Genomic DNA, 12,495 nt, shown 5'->3' on the forward strand with positions numbered 1-12,495 from the left:
AAATTCACAAAATTCAATCCTCCTAATGACGTGACCACTGGGGAGATTTGAATGTCGTTGCTATAAATAGGTCCTCCCACTTCTGCTTACTGTAAGAACACTTTTCTAAACTCAATTTGCTCAGCATGTTTAAGATACAGGCCATCAAAGACAGATCACCAAACATGATCCACTGGGCGGTAATTGGTTAAGGCTGTTTTAGTGCTTTTTAGGGCTGTTTAAAGGATATTTGAGGGTGTATTAGGGTGTTTAAGACTGTTTTGGCTGTTTTAAGGCTTTTAGGGTGTTTTAAGGGTGTTTCAAGGTATTTTAAAATTTTTGCTCCTGAGGCATGCAATGCACGCCATCGCTCCATCAGTGCTTCATCTACTCGCTTTGTGTGTTTTTTATGATTCAGTGACAAAGTGACTAACTGTTTTCAGGGACACTGGGTACGGTGGCTTGGGGAGGGACCGTGTGGCCTGAGGGGAGGGTGGTGGCCGGCGGGCAGTGTGTTACTGACCAGTGTGGTGTAATGGTGTTGTCATTGTCACCCTTGAGGGATTCTGAGGGTGAGCTGGCTCTATTAGATGAATTACAGGATTCTGAGGACAATGAGAGTCAATCAGAAGGCCTCATTAGTGACTCACATGAGGAATATTTGCCAGAAAAGGACAGTGAGGCCAGGAGCTCCCAGGAAGAAAGTGATGGAAGTGGTGAGGATGACAATTAAGGAGATGGAAAGCATATATGTTGGTTTAGAAGAGTGGGCACTGTCCCCAAGAAACCATCCCGCGTGCTCGCCTTGATTCCCGGCTCCCACTTCACAGCTCCTCCACCCAGCTGATTTGACGTCACATATATGAAGCCACGCTATTGGTCAGAGAGAGAGAGAGAGAGAGATATGAGAAGAGCATAAGGAGAGAGAGAGAGAGAGAGATGAAAACGAATAAGGAGAGAGAGAGAGAGAGAATATGAAACGAATAAGAGAGAGAGAGAGAGAGAAAACGAATAAGGAAGGAGAGAGAGAGAGAGAGAATATGGTAACGAATAAGGCAGCGTTTCTCAATCTTTTTAGCCTTGCGTAACCCTTCAAATACATGACATGTCTCAAGGAACCCCTACACAAAAACAAAATTATATACCATATATTTCTCTTTTAATGTGATGTCAAATCCGCTGGGTGGAGGAACTGCGAAGGGGGACCGGGAATCGAGGCGAGCGCATGGGATGGTTTCTCGGGGACAGTGCCGAAGAGTGTATGGTTTTAAATGTGGACATGGAAGTGTGGAGGATGAGGAGCGGCCAGGCAGCCCTGCACTGCATGCTTCCCTCCATACTTTCTCTGTCTTATCTGATCCCTTTGCTGACCAGCGTCCCGGTACTGGTCCGGTCCTGACTGAGGATTTTTGTGGCTTTGATCCTGATGTACCAAGGAATGACATGAGTGGTCTGCACTGCTTCCAGCTCTTCATGTCAGACGAGGTGGTACAGTCGCTGTGTGTGGACCAGTGTCCCGGCAGCCAAGCGTTTTGTGGACAACCCAAAATAAATTACAAAAGTTTATGGCAAAAAGTGGCTTCATGTCACAAGGGATGAAATGAATGTCTTCCTACGTCAGCACCCCCAACAGAACACGGTGCGGGGGATGGGGGTTGTGCAGTGCGGGGTGGCGGAGTCGCTGACAAAGGGTTCATGATAGATGTGCCATTTTGTAAGGTTTTCACACATAAATATCTTTTTTTATTTATTAATTTTTTATTAGTACTCAGCATGTAGCTAATATGTGCATTTCCATTGTGTTTTAACGGGCTAAAGAAGGCATTATGGGTATCTCCTATCTCAAAGCCCACCAACTATTTGACTGCTAGTGTTCTTATTGATGTAGTGATAATTACTCCTGCAGTGTATCACTTGTGTCACTATGTATCTTGTATTATCACTTCACTTATTCACTTATTCTCTATGTGTCACTGTCAAACACTTCACTTACTTACCCACTGCTTCAATAACACTCTGAATTTATGGCCTCCGCACACTGAAACACTAAGGTCTCTCTCTCTCTCTCTCTCTCTCTCTCTCTCTCTCTCTCTCTCTCTCTCTCTCTCTCTCTCTCTCTCTCTCTCTCTCTCTCTCTCTCTCTCTCTCTCTCTCTCTCTCTCTCTCTCTCTAATATTAATCCAGTTTTATTTATTTCAGATTGTGTTAAGAATATGGAGAAAGACGGACCAAGGCAAGAAGAGGAGGAGGAGGAAGAAGAAGAAGAAGAAGAAGAAGAAGAAGAAGGAATAGGTGGAGGAATATGAGAAGAGGAGGAGAAGAAGAAAAGAGAAAAAGAAAAGGTAAAATAATAAATATTGTCATTTCATAAAGTTTTTGCTATTTCAATTCTCTCTCTCTCTCTCTCTCTCTCTCTCTCTCTCTCTCTCTCTCTCTCTCTCTCTCTCTCTCTCTCTCTCTCTCTCTCTCTCTCTCTCTCTCTCTCTCTCTCTCTCTCTCTCTCTCTCTCTCTCTCTCTCCTCCTCCTCCTCCTCCTCCTCCTCCTCCTCCTCCTCCTCCTCCTCCTCCTCCTCCTCCTCCTCCTCCTCCTCCTCCTCCTGTGCTAATACTATTACTATTATTACTATCCCAGTGTGACCTGTGTGACCTCTGACCTTTGCCGCAGGACTCCTTGGACTGCGACTTCACTGTGACCCGAGAGGAGGTGGCCACTCAACGCTGAGGTCACACGGCTCCCTTCCTTATGCAGGTCAGTGGTGTGGTGTGTGGTGTGGGAGGTGTGGTCAGGTTAGGTTTGGGTTAGCCTGGGTAAGATTTTGAAGCCTATTTTAGGCAGTTTGGCATGTTTGGAGGGTATTTTTAAACAGTTTGGCATGTTTTGAGAGCATTTTGAGACAGTTTGGCATGTTTTGAAAGCATTTTGAGACAGTTTGACATGTTTTGAGGGCATTTTAAGACAGTTTGGAGGGCATATTGAGATAGTTTGGTATGTTTTGAGGGTATATTAAGAAAATTTTGGAGGTTTTTAGGGAAATTGAAGACAGTTTGGCAGATTTGGAGGGCATATTAAGGTAGTTTGTTATGTTTTGAGGGAAATTTGAGACAGTTTAGCTGGTTTTGAGGCCATGGTAAAATAGTTTGGCATGTTTTGAACACATTTTAAGACAGTTTGGCATGTTCTAAGGGCATATTAAGACAGTTTGACATGTTTTCATGACATATTAAGAGAGTTTGGCAGATTTTGAGTGCAATTTAAGAAAGTTTGACAGGTTTTGATGGCATTTGAAGACAATTTGGCAGGTTCTGATGACATTTTAAGACCCACTGCTTCAATAACACTCTGAATTTATGGCCTCCGCACACTAAAACACTAAGGTCTCTCTCTCTCTCTCTCTCTCTCTCTCTCTCTCTCTCTCTCTCTCTCTCTCTCTCTCTCTCTCTCTCTCTCTCTCTCTCTCTCTCTCTCTCTCTCTCTCTCTCTCATGTTTTGAACCCTTGGCTTACGGTGGATGAATTTATTTTCCGTTCCCTACTCACGGGTAATTTTGAAATATCAGAAATATCAGTTGGTTTCAGTCACTATATGATCCAGTAATTCATTATCGAGCAATGCCAAGAAATAATGACACAGCCCCGCGCCAATCTTCAAATGTCAAGCGGGAAAAATCATGATTACCGATACGATCGCCGTCTCTCTGGACGGAACAATATCATCATTCATGTACGATCACCGTAAGCCAAGAAGGGTTAAGATAGTTTGTCAGGTTTTGAGGACATTTTAACACAATTTGACATCTCCTCCTCCTCCTCCTCCTCCTCCTCCTCCTCCTCCTCTTGTGCTAATACAATTACTATTATTACTATCCCAGTGTGACCTGACCTGTGTGACCTCTGACCTTTGCCACAGGATTCCTGGAATGTGACTTCACTGTGACCCGAGAGGAGGTACCTCGGCCACTCAACGCTGAGGTCACACGGCTCTCTTCCTTATGCAGGTCAGTGGTGTGGTGTGAGGTGTGGGGAGGTGTGGTTAGGTTACATTAGGTTAGGTTGGGCAGTTAAGGTTTTGAGGGAATTTTGAGGCAGTTTGTCATGTTTTGAGGGTATATTTAAACAGTTTGGCATATTTTAAGGGCATTTTAGATAGTTTGGCATGTGTTGAGGGTATTTTGAGACAGTTTGATGTGTTTGGTGGGCAGTTTAAGACAGTTTAGTATATTTTGAGACAGTTTGGCATGTTTGAGGATATTTTAAAACAGTTTGACATGTTTTATGGCCATATTGAGATAGTTTGGCATGTTTTAAGGGCATTTTGAGAGTTTGACATTTTTTTAGGGCATTTTAATACATTTTGGCAGGTTTTGAGAGCAATTTAAAACAGTTTGGCTGGTTTTCAGGGTATATTAAGACAATTTGAGAGGTTTTGAAGTGAATTGAAGACAGTTTGGCAGGTTTTCAGGGCATATTAAGACAGTTTGGTATATTTTGAGGGCAATTTTAGACAGTTTGGCAGGTTTTGAGGCCAATTTAAGATAGTTTGACATGTTTTGATGGCATTTTAAGACAGTTTGGCAGGTTTTGAGGGCATATTAAGGCAGTTTGGCAGATTTTGAGTGCAATTTATATATATATATATATATATATATATATATATATATATATATATATATATATATATATATATATATATATATATATATATATATATATATATATATATATATATATATATATATATATTATATATATATTTTGCATTATTGTAAATAACAGCATATTCTTATTTGATTTATAATTAACAGTGGTAGTGGTAGCCTTTTCCAAGATATCATACTGGAATAGGTGGAAGCTTGAATTATATATGTATATTGATTTTAATGCAAGTTTAATTTTTGAGTTACTTGTGTTAACCTAAGGATGTAAAATTTCCATAACTAAGAAAGTAACAATTCTGTTTTGTAATCATGTGCATTGTGTATAATTTGTTGCATATTAATTATTTAAGATCATAGCAATACACTAGAAATTTAGAATAAACTAAAATTTTTCTATTTAATTGAAAAGATTAGGTGAAAGCTCATTTTTCTGAATTGGTCTACTAATGTGTAAGTACATCTTTAATTTGAGACAGATTTGGCATGTTATGAAGCCATTTTAAGGCAGTTTGTCATGTTTTGAGGACATTTTAAGACAGTTTGGTATGTTTTGAGGGCATTTTAAGATAGTTTGCCAGGTTTTGAGGAAATTATAAGACAGTTTGATATGTTTTGATAGGATTTTAAGACAGTTTTGCATGTTTTGAGGTCAGTTAAAAAAGTTTGACATGTTTTAACGGCATTTGAGTTGCGTTCAGTTCAGTTTACAAAATAGTGAAGGTGACTCAATATAAACAGTGCACCTCTCATTACAGGAAAGTCAAGACACACTGCTGCTGGAACACTGCACCACCAAGCCAAGACAAGACAAGACAAGCGACAACACAACACAAGCCTTCTACAACACCTACAGCCATCAGCAACACCCAGAGTACAAGACAACACCTGGAGCCATGAAGAATAGTTAGGATAGATTAGCAGTTTGGCATTTTTAATTATAAGGACATTTTAAGACCATTTGACATGTTTTTATGGTATTTTAAGACCATTTGGCATGTTTTATGGTATTTTAAGACCATTTGGCATGTTTTTATGGTTTGGCATGTTTTATGGTATGACCATTTGGCATGTTTTATGGTATTTTAAGACCATTTGGCATGTTTTATATGGTTAAGACCATTTGGCATGTTTTTATGGTATTTTAAGACCATTTGGCATGTTTTATGGTATTTTAAGACCATTTGACATGTTTTATGGTATTTTAAGACCATTTGGCCATGTTTTTATGGTATTTTAAGACCATTTGGCAAGACCATTTGGCATGTTTTATGGTATTTTAAGACCATTTGGCATGTTTTTATGGTATTTTAAGACCATTTGGCATGTTTTTATGATTTTAAGACCATTTGGCATGTTTTGAAGGCATTTGAAGAAAGTTTGGCTATGGTAATACCCTTTTTGACATTAACCCTTCAGTACCATGACACATTTCCATATTCCTTGTGGTGACTATTTGGTGATTTTGTACAGCTTCACAAACTCATGTGGGGATGAAAATTGTGAAGACTGTGGCCATTAATTTTGTGACCTTCATAGACCTTCAATAATGTCAATAAAATGGTCTAATGGTGCACAAATCTCAAGGTAAAATGTGTCCCAGTACTGAAGGGGTTAAGAAGGGTGTATGGAGGTGACAAGATTAATGGGCACAGTCTTCACTATTTCAATCCCCCACATGAGTTTGTGAAGCAAGTGTTGGATTCTCTGGACAAAGATGCAGTGTGCTTGTTAAGAGATTGACTCAGCACTCACTCACTCCTTCACTTACTGAACTCAGAGGAATGAAGAATGTGCATTGTTGCTGCTTGTGTGTCAGACAAAGGCCTGTATTCACAAACACTTTGGTGTCTCAACAACACGCCTTCCAAGGCCACAGAGATCACTGGCAGGGTTTTCATGAGTGTTTCTCCACTTAATATTGTAGAAATGTCACTCTGCCTCAGGAACCATAAAATACCCTTATTCTCTCACCACCACTGTTTTCCAAGGCCACACAGATGACTGGCAGGGTTTTCAAGACTGTTTCTCCACTTAATAATACAGAAATCTTGTCATTCTGCCTTTACAACTCTCTCTCTCTCTCTCTCTCTCTCTCTCTCTCTCTCTCTCTCTCTCTCTCTCTCTCTCTCTCTCTCTCTCTCTCTCTCTCTCTCTCTCTCTCTCTCTCTCTCTCTCTCTCTCTCTCTCTCTCTCTCTCTCTCTCTCCCAGTACTGAAGGGGTTAAATAGTGAAGACTGTGGCTATTAATCTTGTCAATGACCCTTGCTAATGTCAATAAAATGGTCTAATGGTACACAAATCTCAAGGTAAAAATGTGTCCCAGTACTGAAGGGGTAAAATAGTGAAGATTATGGCCATTAATCTTCTGCCTTCCATAGATCTTTCCAAGTGTCAATAAAATGGTCTAATGGTACACAGATCTCAAGGTAGAAATATGTCCCAGTACTGAAGGGGTTAAAATAGTGAAGACTTGCCATTATTCTTCTGCCTCTATAGACCTTTCCTGATGTCAATAAAATGTCTAATTGTACACAAATTTCAAGGTAAAAATGTTGAAGGGGGTTAAAATAGTGAAGAATGTGGCCATTAGTCTTCTGACGTCTATAGATCTTTCCTACTGTCAATAAAATGGTCTAATGGTACACAAAATCTCAAGATGTTCCAGTATTAAAGGGGTTAAAATAATGAAGAATGTGGACGTTAATCTTCTGACCTCTGTAGACCTTTCCTAATGTCAATAAAATGGTCTAATGGTACAGAAATGTCAAGGTAAAAATGTGTCCCAGTACTGAAGGGGTTAAAATAGTGAAGACTGTGACCATTAACCTTCTGATGTATATAAACTTTTCCTAATATTAATAAAATGGTTTAATGGTACACAGATCTCAGGGTAAATATGTGTCCCAGTACTGAAGGGGTTAAAATAGTGAAGACTGTGACTATTAACCTTCTGATGTCTATAAACTTTTCCTAATATCAATATGGTTTAATGGTACAGGGGTAAAATGTGTCCCAGTACTGAAGGGGTTAAAATAGTGAAGACTGTGACTATTAACCTTCTGATGTCTATAAACTTTTCCTAATATCAATAAAATGGTTTAATGGTACACAGATCTCAGGGTAAAAATGTTTCCCAGTACTGAAGGGTTGAAATAGTGAAGACTGTGGCCATTAATCTTGTGATCTCCATACACCTCCATTTTATTGATATTAGCATCTATGGTGGTCAAAGGATTAATGGCCATTCACTATTTTAATCCTACTGGGACACATTTTATTGATATTAGACATTAGCAAGGGTCTATGGTGGTCAAAGGATTAATGGCCACAGCCTTCACTATTTTAATCAATTCAGTACTGGGACACAGCCATTTTATTGATCAAGGGTCTATGGTGGTCAAAGGATTAATGGCCACAGCCTTCACTATTTTAATCAATTCAGTACTGGGACACATTTTTACCTTGAGATTTGTGTACCATTAGACCATTTTAATGACATTAGCAAGGGTGTATGGAGGGCACAAGATTAATGTGTGTGTTGTTTTAAAATGTTGTTTTCATGTATATTATTACTATTTGATTGTTTACTTTGATTGCTCTCTCTCTCTCTCTCTCTCTCTCTCTCTCTCTCTCTCTCTCTCTCTCTCTCTCTCTCTCTCTCTCTCTCTCTCTCTCTCTCTCTCTCTCTCTCTCTCTCTCTCTCTCTCTCTCTCTCTCTCTCTCTCTCTCTCTCTCTCTCTCTCTCTCTCTCTCTCTCTCTCTCTCTCTCTCTCTCTCTCTCTCTCTCTCTCTCTCTCTCTCTCTCTCTCTCTCTCTCTCTCTCTCTCTCTCTCTCTCTCTCTCTCTCTCTCTCTCTCTCTCTCTCTCTCTCTCTCTCTCTCTCTCTCTCTCTCTCTCTCTCTATTTGTTAACTTGAAAAGTTGTTTAAAAATAATTTGTGAAGTTGAAATTTCTTAAAATTTTGCAAAGTTGAAAATTCATGTTAATATTTATTGTATATTATAAATTGTTGAAATTTCTTAAAATTTTGTTGAAAATTCATGTTAATATTGTATATTATAAATTGGTGTTATATTTTGTATATTGTTGTTGAAAATTATTGTAGACTTAAATTTTTTTATATATTTTTTTTATTATTAAGTTGAAAATCATTGTAGACTATTTTTTTTTTTTTATACTTTTAAGTTGAAAATTTGTTTTTATTGTCTAGACTTTTTTACCATGAAAATTTTTGTAGACTTTTTTTTTTTTTTTTTTTTTTAGTTGAAAATTTGTGTAGACTTTCTCTGTATTCTTTGTATATATATTGTTTTATTCAGTTGAAAATATTTGTGGGTTTTTTTGCAGGCAATGTGTAATAATGTCAAAATTGAATAAAAGTGTAGGGAGACTCTTGTATTTAATTTTAGCTCCAATATGCATCCACCTTATCTCCGGAGACTCTTTAGAGTATTTTCGACTTAGTACGATTTTAGGGCCCGTTTTTCGGCTTTTTTTTGCCATTTTTCTAGATTTTTTTTTTTAGTACGGCGGCTTTTTTGCCGTTTTTAGATTTTTTTTTATTTTTTTTTTTTTTTTCATTTTTTTGTTTTTTGGCCAGTAGTGCTGTATTTTTATGTAGACCGTTTGAAGATTTTTCAGCCAGATGGTATTTTGGGACCATTTTTACATTAAGTTATTGATCAATGTCATGTAACTTTTTCGCTTTAGTTTCATTTCCTAACAACCACTTTTTGTATTGCTTATGATAATAAATAGAAAAAAGCTTCAAATCTAGCGCGTTTTATTTCTGGGGTGTGATCGTTTAGAGCGAGTGTAGGTGGTGGTCAATGGAGGCAATATTGGTGTGTCAGACGGATCCAAGCCAGCTTGAGGCGACTACTCACTGAAACCACCCACAACCCACAAATATTCCCAGGAAAGGAAATTTAACAAAACCCACAAATATTCCCAGGAAAGGAAATTTACCGAAACAAAAAGATTTCTTTACACATTATTATTCAGTAGTGACAACAGATCCAAGTACAGTGACACCACCATAATGAGGTGGTAGTGGCAGCAAGCGTTGAATAGGAGGATGTCTGCTATGCGAAGCTGAATCTCTGGACTGCGGTGGTGGAGTTAGTGGTGGTGGTGGTAGCAGGTGTTTGCCAGGCCGCTGCGAGGCGAAGTCCCTCAGTGCCAGTAGCTGCGACGGCGGCACGTGTATTAGCGGGACGGCAGTGAAGGCCCAATGCGAGGCAGTGCCCCTCCGAGTAGCGGTAGCAGCGGCGGCGGCAACGGTCAATGTAGGCGCAGTGCGAAGCCAGAGAGTCCTTCCTGATGGTGCAGAACGCACAGGATCGCTGCAGTCACGGCTTCGGATCACCAACTCCTGTAATGGAGAAAAATTAACTGATTATCTCCATATGTACCACGCCACACTGTCCTACAATACACACTTCACTGCCTCAGTCAGCCTCTCACTCGCCCTCCTCGATCGTTATTCCACTTACACTCCAGTTACACCCTTCTCCCTCGTTCTCCTCCCAGCGTCTCCCGTGTGACGTAGCATCCTGGCCCTTCATCCTGACACTCCCATCCCTTCATTCTCACATCTCCCACGCCAGTCTCAGGAAACCACACCACGTCAAACCCCCTCAAACTTTCCCCACACCCGATCCTCACACCCACACAACTAATCTTGACACATTCATCTACCTGGTTAGTGGAATCTTCCGTGTCTGCCGTCATCTGTAGGTTCTCGTCTCCAATCCTCCGCCTCACCACACCTGCCTCGCCTCTATCACCCACTCATCCAGCCAGTCTCCCTCAACGGCGGCAGCGGCGGTGGCGGAGGCAGAGGGGTTGGTAGTGAGCGTTGTCCGTTAAGTGCAAGGTAGACGAGGCTCATTACCGCTGTGGAGTCAGGCCTTTGGATCTTCAACGCCTGTAATGGGACAAAAATAAGCATGAACAAAGCAGCACCTTGTTTACTAATTATCCCTACAGCTAACAAGCAAGATAGCCCTAAGCAAATTCCTTCACTGCCTCAATCAGCCTTTCACTCTTCATTCTACGTATTCTTACCACCAGCACCACCACCACCACCACAAAACATGAACAGCAGTATCTTTTTCACTAATTAACTCTAAATCTAACGCCACATTATCTTTACTCCTTCACTGCCTCAGCCAGCCTTTCACTCGTCTCTACACATCTTGACCAACACCACACATTCCCTGCACGTCTTCACTTCCATCCATAATGTGCCCTAACTCACTAATCACTTTATTCCCCCCTGTCTGTCCTAAAACTTCTCCACTGCCTCAGCCAGCCTTTCACTCGTCTCTACTCAGTTACACGTCTTCACAGTGCCCTAACCCAGCCAAACACTCGCACCACACCATCCCTTCTGTCTCCTATTTTATCACACTGCATTCAGTTAGTTCCCATTCTGCCTCCTCTTGCCACGAGCCATTCACGCTCACTTCATTCCTCCCAGCCATTCCTGATACATCCTACATTGACGCAGACAGACATCGTACAATTAACCTTCCAATAGACAGTGCACATCCTACACACCCAGTTATCCTTTATCAGTCAACATTCCTAACAACCTTCAAGTTACTAACAATTTCCTATCACCACTGCACTGTCAACGCGCACACACCAACAGCTCATACCTACACTATTCGTTTACATAAAATCCACTAACCTCTCCTTCCTCTGTGCTGTGCTGTGCTGTGGTGTGGTGTGGTCCGATAACCTCACAGCAGCGGCACGTCACCCCGCCGCACGAAAACCCACGCAGATCAAGGTTCCCGTTGCTGTTCCTGCCGCTGCTGAACGTCACGCCCACGACAAGACACAGACGGACACTGGGCTGCGTACACTCGAGGAGTCGGTGGTGGCGTGGTGGCTGGAGAGATGTAGCGAGCGTGGTGTCTGGATTAATACTGTCCCAGCTGCCATTCTGAGCTACTGCTGACGTTGCTTCGTTCTTGTCTCACCCCCCCCAACCTGCCAATAAGGAAAGAGCAACTTGAGGGCAAACGAGCATATGAAACGCTGCCAGTGAACCTAACCACTGGTCCACCACCTGGATATAAACTAGTCACGCTCTTTAACTCCTTCCAAACCAACCATTACACACACTCAATTGCATTAATTTGTTTCATCAAGCATTCTCACCTTCCGTGTAGTACTTACAATTATACACGATTTTTTTTTTATCATTATGTTGTAACAGTTTGAAGCTTCCTTCGTAATAAATGATTATGATAAGATGATAATAATAATATCTCTCTCTCTCTCTCTCTCTCTCTCTCTCTCTCTCTCTCTCTCTCTCTCTCTCTCTCTCTAAGTGAACCCTGCCTGTAAATTAACGAATAAAGAAAAAAAACGTATCATTAACGAAAAATTGATTATGAAAGATAATAATTCTCTCTCTCTCTCTCTCTCTCTCTCTCTCTCTCTCTCTCTCTCTCTCTCTCTCTCTCTCTCTCTCTCTCTCACGACTCCCTCCAAGTGAACCTTGCCTGTAAATCAAAGAATAAAAAAAAAAAAAAACGTATCATTAACGGGAAATGAGTATAATAGATAAAAATTCTCTCTCTCTCTCTCTCTCTCTCTCTCTCTCTCTCTCTCTCTCTCTCTCTCTCTCTCTCTCTCTCTCCAAGTGAACCCTGCCTGCAAATCAACGAATCAATATTAAAAAAAATGAGTAAAAACGTATCATGAACGGATCACTTTTCTAAGGAAGCTTGAGTTGAATTGAGTTGTAAAGACGGAAATGCAACACGTTAGAAGAATGGATAGCTAACCCTTTCAGTACCGTGACACATTACGATATCCATGCTCTACGCTTACTACTGGGTGA

The 12,495-nt window shown here is 40.6% G+C and overlaps 1 protein-coding gene across 1 annotated transcript; it reads right to left on the reverse strand.

Moving 5' to 3' along the window:
* Nucleotides 1-9,615: 9,615 nt before the first annotated feature.
* Nucleotides 9,616-12,460, reverse strand: LOC123505713. Its single transcript, XM_045257362.1, has 4 exons — nucleotides 12,451-12,460; nucleotides 11,332-11,621; nucleotides 10,335-10,563; nucleotides 9,616-10,008 (listed from the first exon to the last, which is right to left on the reverse strand). The coding sequence occupies exons 1-3, from the start codon at nucleotides 12,458-12,460 to the stop codon at nucleotides 10,420-10,422; spliced, it is 444 nt and encodes a 147-aa protein (XP_045113297.1). The 3' UTR covers nucleotides 9,616-10,008; nucleotides 10,335-10,419.
* Nucleotides 12,461-12,495: the final 35 nt, after the last annotated feature.

The sequence above is a fragment of the Portunus trituberculatus genome, chromosome 18 (assembly GCF_017591435.1).
Source record: "Portunus trituberculatus isolate SZX2019 chromosome 18, ASM1759143v1, whole genome shotgun sequence".
Lineage (NCBI taxonomy): Eukaryota > Metazoa > Arthropoda > Malacostraca > Decapoda > Portunidae > Portunus > Portunus trituberculatus.